The sequence below is a fragment of the Aptenodytes patagonicus genome, chromosome 23 (genome assembly GCF_965638725.1).
Source record: "Aptenodytes patagonicus chromosome 23, bAptPat1.pri.cur, whole genome shotgun sequence".
NCBI lineage: Eukaryota > Metazoa > Chordata > Aves > Sphenisciformes > Spheniscidae > Aptenodytes > Aptenodytes patagonicus.
The window spans coordinates 2332860-2347443 of NC_134971.1; the positions used below are offsets into that span (position 1 = coordinate 2332860).

General features: G+C 46.4%; 3 protein-coding genes across 4 annotated transcripts in view; 1 reads left to right on the forward strand and 2 right to left on the reverse strand.

The window, feature by feature from the left end:
* Positions 1 to 4210, reverse strand: part of LOC143170381 (succinate dehydrogenase [ubiquinone] cytochrome b small subunit, mitochondrial) — a 47103-nt gene extending 42893 nt beyond the window's left edge. The window contains exons 1-3 of one of the 2 annotated variants that reach the window (XM_076358630.1): positions 4108 to 4196; positions 3924 to 4028; positions 1696 to 1840 (exon numbers count right to left, since the gene is read on the reverse strand). In XM_076358630.1, coding sequence (XP_076214745.1) covers positions 1696 to 1840; positions 3924 to 4028; positions 4108 to 4165 — 308 coding nt within the window. In that variant the 5' untranslated portion in view covers positions 4166 to 4196. Of the gene's footprint in view, positions 1 to 1695; positions 1841 to 3923; positions 4029 to 4107 lie in introns of both variants that reach the window. The other variant, XM_076358625.1, reaches the window with a different exon arrangement.
* Positions 4211 to 5853: 1643 nt separating this feature from the next.
* Positions 5854 to 10618, reverse strand: NKAPD1 (NKAP domain containing 1). Its single transcript, XM_076358634.1, has 5 exons — positions 10449 to 10618; positions 9197 to 9297; positions 7888 to 8043; positions 7266 to 7319; positions 5854 to 6452 (listed from the first exon to the last, which is right to left on the reverse strand). The coding sequence occupies exons 1-5, from the start codon at positions 10515 to 10517 to the stop codon at positions 5930 to 5932; spliced, it is 903 nt and encodes a 300-aa protein (XP_076214749.1). The 5' UTR covers positions 10518 to 10618; the 3' UTR covers positions 5854 to 5929.
* Positions 10619 to 10943: 325 nt separating this feature from the next.
* On the forward strand, positions 10944 to 13569 carry PIH1D2 (PIH1 domain containing 2). Its single transcript, XM_076358633.1, has 5 exons — positions 10944 to 11111; positions 11236 to 11359; positions 11863 to 12108; positions 12670 to 12935; positions 13052 to 13569. The coding sequence occupies exons 1-5, from the start codon at positions 10944 to 10946 to the stop codon at positions 13196 to 13198; spliced, it is 951 nt and encodes a 316-aa protein (XP_076214748.1). The 3' UTR covers positions 13199 to 13569.
* The last annotated feature ends 1015 nt before the right edge of the window (positions 13570 to 14584 follow it).

Sequence of the window (14584 nt, forward strand, 5' to 3'; positions counted from 1 at the left end):
AAACATGGCTTCAGGTATCTTGAGTAAGTCTATTGATAGGTTAGTGTTTGGACTGATAACTAGCTAAATATCTGAAGCGCTATTTCCAACATATTTTAGGACAAGATTTCCTAAGGAAAAACAGAGCAAAGGTGAAAGAAAACCCCTCAAAAATATATGCAGTACTCCCCTGCAGTTTCTCATCCGCTACAAGAGCGATTATCTGATCTGTTACGGCAATCAAAGTAACGTTTATGGCAAGCAAACAATCTTTTTTCTTTTAATATTCTAGCACTGAATACCTATGAAAGTACAAGACGAGAATTTTCCTACATAGGAACACCTTTAGGTTTTTAAGACAATGTTTTGCAAGATAAGAGTTTAATACGGGAGAAATTTTCCAGCTTAAAAAGAGAACAAAAAACCCACACAAGTGGGGGAGGAATTCACTCTGCTGAAAGTTGCCAGCAGAGCTGCACACAATCAGCAAGACATTTTTCTCACGGGGGAAGTCCCCATGCTGTTTATGGAAGAGGGATTTCTGGTATGAACAATCCCGACACTTTTGTCAACAAGAGATATTCACTAAAGAATCAAACGTTGATCGATTCTTTAGTGATGACACAAAATGTCATCCAGAGAGCCCATTTCAACATATCAACCTGCAACAACCTGTTCCAATGCCTGGAATTTCCCCACGTGGTCACACCCAGTATGACACCAACACGCGCACACCAAACAAGTGAAGAAAAGCTCCAAAGGCAGGCAAGCTTAGCTTTATGTATTTTATATTTGAAAGAGCTCTGCCAAGTATATTCAAGGTTAGCCACGTTTCAGATTAATTCTGTACTAGATTTGAGGGCTTCGGCAAGAAGCTCCCAGTCACAGTGAGGGAAGTGCAAGAATCCCTAGTACAACTTCGTAAGGGCAAAACTGAGACTTAAGAAAACCTGGCATCCCAAAGTACCATGAAGTTGCTTATCTGCTTTATCACCGTAACAAGGAACTACAGACCAGTATCGCCTCAAGAATGTAAACGCTGCCAGTTAGGCCAACCATGCAGCTGGATCCACTCCTAACTAGACTCACCTAGCCTACTCACATTAAAGATCACAGCAGAAGCACACTTAAGAAGAACATGAGCAAGCGTCCATTTCACAGGAATCAAGAAAATAATGGTCAAAGTCTCAGCTTCTTCAGTGGAATATTTGCTATGAACTCTGTTACGTAGACTCTCCTCACCATTGAGATGTACAAAGCCAGCCCACAGCACAGAACCTTAGAAGAACAACTTGTTTTATACAGATCTGTCCTGTTTCTGTTCCCGCTGTTCATACAACGTTGATTCCTCTACCAGATAAAAACATCCAAAATTCTACACAGCCAGTGGCAAGGAAGTCCTCCTAAGGTAAGGTACTGTGTAGAAGAACACTAGAGAATGTTTATGGATTCCTTAGTAGCAATATGTATCCTGCCTTCTGACTGAGGGAACAGTGTGACAAAGGAAGACCAAAGTACAACTAGTCTTGTCAAAGATCACGACTGTCATAGAACTTGGAGAGTAAGGACTTTGCTTGCATCTCTTTCCAGGTGTTTCATACTAGATCAGGAAATAAGTCAGTAGACTTACTGCCGTATACAGATTTAAGACTTAGGGCTGGAGCCATCCTGACTACCAGACCTTACTCTTAATTCTGAGGGACCTATTGTGCTTACCAGTGGCCATGGAGAGTGAGGGCTGCAGCCAGTGAATAGTCCATGGCTGGTCCAGGATACAGGTAGGCTGCAGGAAGGAGACCCAGCAAGAGGACACTGACAGCTCGCTCACCTGTCCAGTGCAAAGACGCAGCCTTGGAACTGCCTGTAAGGAGAAGTATTTTTCAGTGCAAAGTTCCTGTTCAAAGTGCTGTAACCTTAAAAACAGATACCTTATCCTGATCAGCACCACACAATTACATGTTTTCTCCAACCTGATTACTAAGCTTTCATCCAAGCAAAACCTAGATGCCTTTGAATTACTGCTATAGAATACATATCTATTTTACAATTAAAAGGTTAATTTTAAATACCCCCCTCTGCTGCTGCTAGGAAGGAGAAGCTTCTTTTACTACAGAAGAACAGAAGCTCAACAGGTAAAGTCAAACCAAACACCAGTCCTACTTTCACAACCTGCGATTCAGGACTAAGGTCCGAGTCAACCATCACAGGAAAGAAGTGTCTCCGAAGGCAAAGCCTTTTTGTCTAGTGAATTTCCTGACTGTTACATACTATTTACTACTCCCACCTTTTGAGATCCAAATGGACACAACTACAAGTTCCAGTGAATGGCACATCATGATAACTGTGCACAGTTCTGCCCAGGAACCAATACTGCTATTTTTAACTATAAATAGCAGATTAAACTTCTGGGACCATCACAGTGATATATGGCCTAGAAGCCGCCTGAAGGCCAAAGGATTTCAGTCCTCCATTGATACTCAGCTGGGTACAATTTGAACCACGTAACATATGACTCTAGAAATAGAAATACCAGTTAGGGAGCTCTGTAACCAACTTTTACTTTTTTAGAAGCAAGCAAATAGTATTAGGGAGGAAAAAAAAAACCCAAACACCTAGAAGGTTCTGGAACGAACCAAAACCCTAACACCATAAGCAATACTTTGAACCAGAATGTCAGCATCAGCCCAGGCTAAAAACATCAAGAATTGACTCTGTGAAATTACCTTTATAATACAATACCCGCAAAGTGCTTACCTAACACACAGATATTATCCATCCATCTAAACCAAAATGCAAATGTTTTTCTTCATTTTTGCTAGAAGACAGACATTTAGGAAAGTGACAAGATAAAGAAAGCAAAGGACCTGAAGTAAAACATAAAGGGACCTAGGCTGTGGACTAATAAGCTGTCCCTGTAGAACTCCACGGCCAAGAACGCTTCACAGCACATGCATGAAGTCTGTTGTTAATATGAAGTCCAGAATAGAAAGGAAGGAAACGGCTTAGCTGTGTTTAAGCCAATTTCTTTTCCAAGTGTTTCATCATCCTTTCCACTTGTAAGGTGCATTGTAATAGCTACAAAACATCCTTAACCTCCGGTCACAACACTTCTCATATTTAATTGTGCAACTGACAGACCAGAACTTGGTCTTGGCACGGTCATCTTTCATCACCTCTGTGTAGTCTTACCCCATGGAGAGAGGAAAAAACAATCTAAGAAATACTCTCTGCCTGCAGATCAGACTTCTCAGATTAACCTCAGTGAATCAGAAGCTCTACCGTTCAAGAAAGAAATCACAATTGTAGTGCTACTGAACCATAAGAAATGTTAAACCTTCTGATTTCTTTTAAAATTTTTCAACCTTTTTTCAACACTCGAAAAAACTACCACCTTTGTTAATAAGCAAAGATTTACTTTTTTAACATTCAGTTAATATCTCCCACTTAAAGACTTGCAGCATTCACAAGCTCGACACCAACATCGCAAATGTCAGTTTCAAATTCAAGCAGTGTAAAGTCACATGTACCTTGTTTTAAATCACACCCGGGCAGAGTGCAAATCAAACAGCCGCGCTATCAACTGCAAATAGTACTGTCACAGGTGATGGCAGCACATTGTGATAATATCAGTTACCCCACCTCAAGAGCCCAAGAAAAACTACTGTGCCACGCGTCAATTTTCTCTGCCCTTGGTTACTCACACCTGCCATTTAAAATCTCCTATCTGGCTCAAAAAATCAACCACCCTGACCAGACGCGGGTGTAACGGGCACATGAAGAACGCGCAGTTTGGCGGGGCTGGAGAAGTCGTTTGGAGGACGGCGGGGATAACGGCTCAGCGCCGGCTGACAAACCCGGTGCCGGCCACGGGGAAGACGAGACTCCCCGCGCACACGCACGCAGCCCCGCACGCGGCGGAGGCTGCCCCGGGGCGCGGGACGTACCGTGGCCCTGCTCCGGGGGGCTGTGGCTTTGCCGAGCCGGAGCGCTCCGATCGGCGACGGCCGCCAGGACCGCGGGGCGGCGGCGAAGGGTCCTCCCGAGGAGAGCTGCGGAGAGAACGGGGACGAGGTGTCAGGGCAGGGCAGGACGGCGGGGCGGCGGGGCGCGGGGCCGGCGGCCACTCACCCATCTGGGCCCCGCGGGGCCGTGCCAGCCCCGCCCGCAGCAGCACCAGCGCCGCCATCGCCCCCAGCCAGCCCAAGGGCACCGAGCACCGGAGCTGGAAGCCGCCGCGGCCGCAGCCTTTCCGCTTCCGGGCTGGGGGGCGGCGGCGGCAGCGGCGGCGGCGGCGGCGCGGCCCGTCCGGCTCTGCCGCGGTGGAGGCGGGGGTGAGGAGAGAAGCCGCGGCTCCTCCCGGAGCCGCCGGCGGCGGGAGGCCGAGACGAGTGGCGCCTGCGACCTCCGAGCCCCCCCCAGCAGTGGCTGCGCAAAAGCTCAGGACAGCGGGAGGGCTGCTTCGGAGGAGATGCCTGGTCCTATATTAAAATCCACAGCAATGGCCACAGCGGATCCAGGCACTCCTCACCTGCACGTTTGCTAATGAAAAATCTTTGTACGAGGGAGGCCATACAAAATAAACACCTTCCTGAACACTTCCTATGATGTACGTAAAGCAGTTGCATTGTTATCGCGTGACTGACCAGCAGAGAAATGGCCGCGATAAAAGCCAGCAGCTGAAAGCAAGCTGGCTAGATCCAGCAGTCCGCTGGATGGCTTCCTCCAAGTCTTCTGCATTAGCCAGCAGACAAGGGCATGCAGAGAACGCCTTTTCACTTGAAGTGAAAAGAGGGACAGTAAGCAGGACTTTGAATGAGGACCTAGGGGCATCGACACTGTTTTGTACTTGTTCAGGTGTAGACTAAAGCTGGAGCTGTGTCAGCGACTGAGCACAACATTCACATCAGTGCAGTACATTTTCCCAATGGCTACTTTCCGCTCCAGCCTCCCTTGCTTCATCTCCTCTACGCCCTCCACAGCCACCTGGCCTGATCAGGCAGAAACACATGGCACAGGGAGAACACAAGGATCACCTAGACTTCTCAGGCCTGTGCTCTGTCCCTGGGCTTTACTCCAAAACAATGACAAAAGCATCGAACATGTCTGGATTTGTTTATTTTGTTAAAAGGCTCGGCTGTTCAACTGCAGGGAGAACGGCCCAGTACCAATTTCTCCAGTAACACATTGGGCAGACCAGAGACAGAACACAACACCCACCAAGGCTTCTCTGTCAGCACAAATGGTTTCAGCATCCCCCTAGAGAGAATGAAGGAAAGGAAGACACAATGGCCAGCCCACGCCAGGATTTGGAGAGAAGTCTAAAACAAGGAAACACACTGGTGTCTTTTCTTCATCATTATAGGAGTCACTGCACCTTCAGCTGGAATGAGAGTATTCCCTCATACTCCCTTCCGTGTCCAGCTGACCGTGTGCATGCCACCACACAGGTCTGCTTTTGTTGGAGGATGGGAAGACAAAGCTACCGTAGGGTTAAATCCAGTGACATTTCCTCTGTTACCAGACTTTTTGTCTCTCCCCTCTCCTATTGCAAGTCTTGGTCATTGATTTGGTAACTCAAAAAAGCAATCTGTTAAAACTTAATTTAAAAAAAAAAAAAAAAAAAAAGGTGCAAACTTGCCTGTTTTCCCCCTGCAGATAGCCTACATTTTCGTGCATCAGAGGTCAACCTGGTCACAGAAAAGGAATCTGAAGTTGGCAGGACTAGCCAACCTGTGAGACAGGCAACTGCTCCCCTGGTTTTCTGAATGTCAAGTCAATGAAAAGCAAGGGGGCACCTACTGCAGGCTGCCAAGGCTCAGTTTCTCCACTGTGGGTTGGCAGGATGTATATAAACCACAGTGTTGAAACAAGTTGTACCATGGGGCAGTGCTGAAAGATAAATACCTGTCTCTGTCCTCTACCTTATTGTTTGAGCTGCAGACTAGACTCATCAGTCCTCATCTGAGCTATCCTCCGATTTTTCATCAGCGGCCACTTTCCAGTTCTTCCTCTTGCTCCTCTTCTCTGGTACTTCACTGTGCCTCTCCGACACAGAAATGTGACGCTTCTTTCTCTTTTTTGGGGCCCGTTTCTCTTTTTTCTCCTCAGATTCACTGTCCTCAGAGCTGCTGGTGGTTGAGCTGCTTGCATGAGAAAAGTCACTTTCCTGCCCAGAAGAAGAGTTAGGTTCCCTGTCAGGCACTTTCCTGGTCTTTTTCTTGCGCTTGTGTTTCCCTTTCCGGGTGCTTGAAGTCTCCTCTTCTGAGCACTCGCTCTCCCGGGAAGAATCTGATGATGTTCTCCCCTGCTCCTTTTTCTTTTTCTTTCGCTTTTTGTGTGATCGCTTTTTTTGTTTCTTCTTGTGTGATTTCTTTGTTTTTTTCCGTTTGTGTGACTCGTGGGCAGTTTGCTTTCCCAGATGAGATTTCTTCTTCCCATTGATAGCATTTTGTTCATCTCCTTCTTGCTGGTCACTGTAAAAAGAACAAAGGATGACCAAAAGGAAGCAGACAGGCAGGCACATAACAGTTGAGCCTTTTCTGTCTCAAAGTTTAAAGCAAGCCCATCAATTCATTTGGCTAGAGCAGGGAAGCAGATACTTTGGCAGATGCAGTAGCTGCATTTTTGTTTCATGTGCTTGTAACAGCTTGGGTCCACACCTTACTAATACCCCTGTTTAAGGTATTTGAGCCAGAACCAAGGAGAATGTGTCCTGAAAGCCACTGAATGATGAAAACTCATTTATAGCAGGTTACTTCAAATCTGTAAGCCTGACAAATATTGTACTTGATGATTCTGTTAGGTGTAGTTTAAAAATACTTAATTCTAAGATCTTATTTTACAGTTAAGTCTCCACTCTCCAGGATACTGCAAGAACTTATATTCTCCAAATAAGGAGAAACACAGAAAATACAGGTACACTGTAATGGAAAGGAGAACCTGGAGCTGATATTTGAGAGGGTGTATACTGAGCTGATTTGGATTCAGCCTACTACTCTGGCTCTCTGTTGGCCCAGACAGATCTTCCAGATTCATAGCATTTTAACAACTCAGGCTAAAGTTGAATGTCTAATTACTATAAAAGATGCAATCTCCTCCTAAGACTCAGGCAAGGGGGAACCACATTAATGGACTAGATTTTTTTCAGTGGGTGTCTGTAGCTAAACAGTGCTGCTTTACATTCAAGGCTGACCTATAATCAAAACTTAAAACTCAGTTTGTAAAATTCCCTGCATAACCTGCCAGAAGTAAGATTCTGGATACATTAGTAAGCCTGCTTGCCTTACCTATCTGTATCAAATTCTTCAGGGTACAACTCTTTATAGCCACTGTGACCCCATCTGTAAGAAAGCAGAACCATCTGTTAGAAACAGACAAGGTGTTTAAGGAAAAAATATAATTGTGAAAAGACAGAGCCACAGAAGGAACATGAGTTTAGACAGCAAAGAAGGGCTATCAGAACCTTCCCAACAAAGAAGGAAGGAAACATGACTGATTTGGTTGGTACTATTTAAATACACGTTAAGTTCTCGGTCTCTTTTCCATTTCTAATTAGGGAAAACTACAACTCAAATTTCTTTAAAATAACCCTGGAGAGCACTAACTTGCATTTCCCAAGATTTCTAAGTTCCTTGGGCATAGTCATAAATACTAATCTTAGTTGCTAATCTTAGGGCTGAGCTTTTGCTGCTTACTGTGACTTAGGAACTCTATAGGTGAACTCAAATTAGGTATTCTGTGACACTGTAAAAGTTCGTGCATGTTACTTATTCACTCCCAAAATGAGATCAAGCATTATTTTATAGGAGTACTTACTGAAAAGAGAAACGCACTAACTTTTTGGTACAGGACTCCAGAAAGGTGTTTTAATTACAGTTATAATCACAAAATATTAATTCCCCCACAAACCTGTCCGGCATGTTGGCTTCACATTCATACAGCTTTTTATTCCAGGATCGGGCCCTAAGGAGATCTTCTTCAAGTGGGTCAAGAAATTGTGAGTTCTTTGTTTTCCAGTCAGCCCTGTGGCCCTCCTCATCAAAGCCATCACTGCGCATCCGACTGCTGCAGAAAGAGAACAGTTGTCCTTCAGCTGTCAGCTCTGATGGAGAAACTTTCTGAGCAAGGGGTTAGTCCAGCGAGAGGAGCAAAATTCCAGCAAGTCTTGGATGTCCATCTATGCAAGAAGACCAGCTATCATTTTAACAGACAGTCACCGTTAACAGCTCTCACAAAACCAGTTCAGTAGCTAACACTGGTTTTCAAAACTTACTACGGCCCTCTGTGCACAGCAAAATTCTTGACAGAGATGCTCACAATGCAAAATTAGAGGAAGGGCTTATCTTGCCTATCACAACAAATGCAGTTCTCTTCCTCTAGAATACTGTGCAGGAGCAGACTAACAATATGCAGTGAGACATAGGCTAGCAAAAGCAGCAAAGGGGAAACTGAAGAAGTAGGACTGGCTTACTAGAATTGCAATTTGATCAGGTACTAGGACTATGATCCCAAATCCACAGAAAGCACTGACAGTTTTGAGTGATCTCACATGCCTGTGGCTCTAGTTTTGTTTTTCATTTGAAATGCCGCATTTCCTGAGCCAAGCAGCAGCCGTGGACTTAGCATAAGTCTGAAAGGTGTTCTCCCCTGAGATACTAAAACCACTTCCTGCAACATTCACGCTTCTGAAAAGTCTTCATGGTAGTAAGCCCTGCCCGCCCCCACGCAAAACCCCAACCTTCCCCCCAAACCGAGCTTGTTTTCATGTAGCTTGTGAGATCCTCAGGCATGTCAGAATGATTTCACAGATACCGCACAAGCAGCGGTCAATACTGGTGTGTTACAATAGTGCAGTACTCCACACCACAACCGTTTTGTTTACTGCTAACCTAAACGGCAATACATTCGACTTTCCTCACAACATTCTGACATATCCCTTAAGCACTTCCTACCCCCACTGCTTCAGAGAGCCCGGCCTACTTAATGGTGTATTTTGAAGACTATACATCTAGATGAAGAGATAAAAGGTCAGACTTAAGTACAGGTCTGACCTCTTTCCAGGGACTCATTAAGGAGAAAATAAATATATCTGTAGTCTATGTAATCTTCATATATTGTAAACACATAGTCATCACAGAATGCTCTTGAAGTGTTGTAACACAAAAGGGTTCAGCAACTAAGACAAGGCTACTATCTCCTCCAGACAACTAAAACCCACCTGGAGGTGTTCGACAGCATTCTGCTTTGCCTTTTCCAGTAAGTCTCTTCTGTCTGCTTCTCCCACTCCCTTATTTTCCACATTTCTGTCTCTTCCTGAATCTGAAAGTCACAGAAAGGAAATGAGTGTAACATTAGGGAAACTTCACAGACATGTAGCACGTAACATCAGCTCCTAGCTCAACGCTCCTGCTAACAAAATTCACAGCAAGCTTTCCTACCATACTGAAACAGATGATTATTTGTAGCTATAACCAAGGTAACCAAAAGGAGACTCTCTTGATGGTAATACTCTAACAAAGCACATACAGATAATGGCATCGGAAATGGCGGGTTTGCCTGATTTTGCTATCTCAGCTGTTCTGGCTACCCTGCCTTGTCATTCGTTACCGTCCCAAACATATATACTGAATTCTGTAACAGTACGTAAATATCATCTGGAAGGACCAAGCCAAAATGAGAAGTTACACTACAGGCTGAAAAGACACAGCATGCAAATACTGAGTGGTTTGGCACAGATTTATGTTCATGGATGCAGACTCTGAATGAGTGATTTTATAAACATATGAAATAAATGAGTTGGACCTGCTGAATTATGTCAGGAATTAATTAAATAGTGCAAGATTAAGAAACTCTGTTAACTTCAGCAAACTAAAATATTGCCTGTGCACATTAACACAAAGTTCAAATTATTTGATGCAATTAAAAGTACATACACAGTACAGCAAGGGGAAAAAAAAAACCAAACCCAAACCAAACCAACTACAGGTTTGCTACTATTAAAAAGGCAAACCGTCATTTTCATGAAAGTCCTGAGAAAACAGGTTTTTCATCGGGCAAATTTTATAGGTAAATATATATACACATTCCCTCGCCAGGATGAGAACTCAGGAAAAACAGGGTTGAACTGAAAGCGAGACGAACGATGTTTAGGCAGCTGGTTCCAACACGCGCCTCTCCTCTCCGAAAACGCACCTGCTCTCCCCACCGCCAGACCACGACTCGGGCGTTCCTCCCGCCCCGCGCCCCGCTCCGCCGGCGGCCCCGCACCACCGGGCAGGTACCAGCAGCCCCGGGCCCGGCATACGCCGCACGGCAACGCCCAGCTGATGCCCAGGGCGTCTCTACTCGAACCCGCCGACAAAAGCCGCCTGCAGAAGCGGGCACGGGGCAAAGCCGGGCGGAAGAGCCACCGCAGAGAGGGAGGAGAAGGGGCCGCCGGGGCCGACAGCCCCCGCCGGCCCCGGCCGTACCTTGTTGTGCGCGCCCGTGTGCCGGATGACGTTCCGCAGCAGCACCTTCCCCACCGGCACCCGGGACATCCTCTCGCCCTACGCGGCCCCGCGGACGCCGGCCCCACCGGCACCCCCGGACCCGCCGCGCCGGGGCCGGGCGGGGGCCGCTCACCAGGGGGACCCCGCGGCCGCGGGCAGGAGGGGACGGGAGAGGCCGGGCCTGCTCTCGGCTCCCGACCGGAAGCGGTCCCCGCGAAGCGCCTCCTCCGGGCAGCACGCGCCCGGGCGCTGGGCCGCCGCGGGCCCCGAGCAGCGGCGACCACGGGGCGGAAAGTCCCGGCGGCGGCTCCGGGGGCAGGCGGGCAGGCTCCAGCTCCGGCGCGGGGCTGGCGGGAGCGGGGCGAGGGTGATCGCGGGGCCGGAACGCGCGGAAGCGGGAGGAGGACGGGGAAGGCGGGCGGACCCGCAGGGCGCAGCCCTTCCGGTTGCCGTCGCTACGCGACGGCGGTACCCATGGCGGGCGCGGCGCTGGCGCGGGCCGCGCAGCTCTGGTCGCTGCTGGACGAGATGGCGGAGAACGAGCCCCAGGCCTACCGCCGGCTCCTGCGGCAGCAGCGCGCCGAGGCCGAGCGGCTCCGCGCCCCGCCGGAGCCTCACCTGTGCCTGCGGGCCCGTCCCGCGGTGGGTGCGAGGAGGGAGGGGCTCGGCCTCCCGCCCGGGTGCTGGGAACGGATACGAGGGCGACTGCGGGGCCGGAGGGGGACAGCGCGGGCGGGGCGCTCAGCCGCGGCTCGGTCTCTTGCAGGGCGTTGTCGGGGGGCCGCTGTTCGTCAACGTCTGCAGCTGGAAAAGGGTCCCGGCGCCCAAGGCCCCCACTGACCCCACACCTGTCAGCGCGGGGCCGCTAGAAGAAGTATCTGGCGAAGGAGGTACGTCCCGAAAGAGTTGCGCCTCGCATCGGATGCATTTCTTCTGCAGTAGTGCGCTGCGTGGCAATCGCACGCAGATTCTCGCTGCAACGGAGGGTGGTGCTGTGCCGCGGCCAGCTCTTAGCTCGGGGTGGGGGCGGCAAAGCGAGGATGCGACGGGCGTATCTCGACAGGGACTCTAAATTTAGAGTCCTTCCTTTTTGAAAAAAACTGAAGAAACACAAAAATTGCACGTATCTAAATCCTGAAGAGTACTCGGGCACTAGGAATCTCCTTGACCACATACACTCACGTTGACTTGGATCGTATTCCCATGCTTCTCCTTAAGCACAGACTGCAGGATCAGCACATGGAGAGGTGTCATCTCTAGACGAGGTTGATAGAATTAGCTCTCTGCCCAGAAGCCACAAATTCATTTCCTTTGCTTTTAAGTCAAGTGATTATAAAGAGCACCGGCACGTGGTTCCATAGCAACAATTCTGACACATAACTTACTTTTCTAGACCTTTACAGCATTATAGATATTGCATATAACCCAGATGTTCTTCAGAGGGGAGAAGAAAACCCAGAAAAAATGGAACACTTGATCCATTTGACGCTTAAATTTGTTGAGGAACGATGCAACCTTATTCTTTCTTATTTGTACACCATTGAATCATTCAAATTGAAAGGAAGCCTGGAAATGATGCAGCAACGTCTGAAAGGAAGGCAGATGCCAACTCCACATCTCAGTCAGAACACAAAGAAGGGTATGTAGAGATCTGCTGTCACTTTTCTTTGAGGACCTATCAGAGTCTCCAACAGATTTACTCAAGCCTCATCTCTCTAACCCCAATTCTTGCCATAACCATAAACCAAACACTTCTCTCTGAGAATTCAGAATAAGGCAGTAGTATTCATACCAGACATCAGTTTAACCCTGCTGGCCTATCTGCATTCATCTCCGGTGTTTTACAATTGAGAAACTGTAGTGACACTGGAACAGCAAACTGCCTTTTTCCTATATCCGCTAGACATTGGGAACTCTGCTAGGGTTTGGTCCTTTGAGGTGCTAAGTTTCTTTTGCACTAACCTGAGTAAAAGGGGTTGCTGCTGTAACTAGTAGTCTGAAAACACCAACTTTTAACCTGTTGGCAATAAAACCAAATCATGGGTGAAGGAGAAACTGCCAGTAACAGTCTTCAGCTGACAAAATTGCTAATAACAATTAATTACAGTTAGAACTTTTGTGATATATTTGTCAAGTGGCATAACATTACAGTTCTTAGTACCCGAGCAATATATGTGAAAAAACTTATTTTTCTTGAAAGAACTGACACTTGATCAGCTGCTACACACTATGGAAGCTGAGGACTGCAGCAATGCTCCTGTGCTGCTGAAGGAAGAAAGTGTGACACAGTCTAAAGTGCATCTGATAGAGGAAATTACCAGTACTGAAGTGCCAGAGAAGCTAAGTACCCCTGTCTATGAAATTATCACCATGAAGGATGCAAACAAGAAACTACTCAAAATTGAACTCAGAATTGAATTGCCTAAGGTTAGCTCCGTTTCTGAGTGTGATCTGAGAATTTCAAAGGTAAGATAGCAGAAAGAATAACCTTGCGTTTTCTGTCTAGTATCCCATTCCTAGAAATGCTCACTGCTAATTCATTGTCAGGTAGTTAATCAAGTATTTTAATTTTCTTGGTTTAGGATGACATAATCATTGAAGTCCCTGAAAAATACAAATTACAACTCGATCTGCCAGAATTGGTGGATGAAGAAAAAACTACAGCAGTATTTAACAAAGGAAAACGGGTATTATTTATCACAGTGCCAGTTGCCACGCCAGATCCTTAGAGGCGGCATTCTGTCCACTTCATGTTCACAGATGACAGAACAAAACAAAAGCCCAGAATGAGACTCCTAACTTTTAGATGGTGATGAGGTTTGTTGTTTTTTTTTTATTGACCTTCTAACCTTCAGGGGTGAATACCTCAAATGCCTTTAGAAGATGCATGTAGAAAAGGAAGTCTGGAGGAATACTAGCACCGCCAAACTTAGGAAAAAAATAAGTAAAGATTGTAAATATTCAAGGAGTAGTTGAATATGTTAACAGCTGTAGTAAAGAACCATAAATGCATACATGCTTTACTACATCATTCATTTTGCCTTAAGGTACAGCAGTAAACAGTTGTGAAGTCTTTCTGCTAAATAAATTGATTACTGGATTCACGTGGTTGGAGCAGCTCTCACATGTATTTAATGCTGGAACAACCAGCAGAGGTATGTCATAGGCAGTTCTGCAAGTTGCCCTGCATGCCGTTGCTGTTCTCTTGAGGACAATCCCTGCTGATCTTAACTGGAATAGGCTTTGTAGTCTTTTCAGTCACTGAATATGCTTGACCTCACTTCTTACTGGTTTGGCAATCTCTGAATGAGACCATAAAACAAACACACCTACTCTGTACTATTCAAAACAGCATATAGAGATTCAAAGCTCGGGAACGCTTAGTGTAAAGCTAGCAACCAAAACAATCTTGGAGCACTTCAACTAGGAAAACCATCTGCATTAGTTTACACTAAAACACAAAATACAAAGTAATACAAAGCAACACAAAACAACTTCAAGGATAACTAAGCATTACTGGAATTAATTGGGAAAGGGACAAACAAATGTTTAAGTGATCTTAGTTTCATGATTGATTCAGTAGTATGTCATTCTTACAGCTTCCATGACACATCTGCACTACAACCATGTTTCTGTACCGATATTCATCGGATCAGAAATGGAAACAGACAAATTGGTTTTGAGTTGCAACTTTAAAATACAGGCTTACAAAAGAGCAATAACTCCTAGCTTTCCCCCTTCTTTGTTTCAAAGCAACTTAGAAGGCTGCATTGAAATACTGTTCAGTGGTTATAGTTGCAAGTTCAAGCTGAAATTCTATTGCTGCATGAACTAAGCTGGCCTGTTGCAGGATGCGAGCAATACCAGAAGTCACTGTCAGCACTCCAAGCACACACACTGGATAGGATTTTTTGAGTTGCAAGTGTTCCAGAGTCTGACAGTCATTCAGAGAACGTTTCCATAGGATAAACTATTTAGTGTTCTTACTGCAGGAAGAAAGTGAAAGGTCTCTGTAGCCAGAATTTGAGGTTCTGGTGAACACTGCATCAAGCAAGCCAGGAAGATTTAAAGTTCGCTGCTGCACGATAGTAATAAAGCATGTATTATTTTGGAAC

Bases quoted from the DNA above. Each gene is read 5' to 3' on its own strand.
- NKAPD1 (XM_076358634.1), bottom strand. From the start codon at position 10,517: ATGTCCCGGGTGCCGGTGGGGAAGGTGCTGCTGCGGAACGTCATCCGG. The intron at 9,298-10,448 runs GTACGGCCGGGG...TGTGACTTTCAG, and splicing joins ACACGGGCGCGCACAACAAG to ATTCAGGAAGAGACAGAAAT. The intron at 6,453-7,265 runs GTAAGGCAAGCA...TTCTTTTTACAG, and splicing joins GAAGAATTTGATACAGATAG to TGACCAGCAAGAAGGAGATG.
- PIH1D2 (XM_076358633.1), top strand. From the start codon at position 10,944: ATGGCGGGCGCGGCGCTGGCGCGGGCCGCGCAGCTCTGGTCGCTGCTG. The intron at 11,112-11,235 runs GTGGGTGCGAGG...GGTCTCTTGCAG, and splicing joins GCCTGCGGGCCCGTCCCGCG to GGCGTTGTCGGGGGGCCGCT. The intron at 12,109-12,669 runs GTATGTAGAGAT...TTTTCTTGAAAG, and splicing joins CAGTCAGAACACAAAGAAGG to AACTGACACTTGATCAGCTG.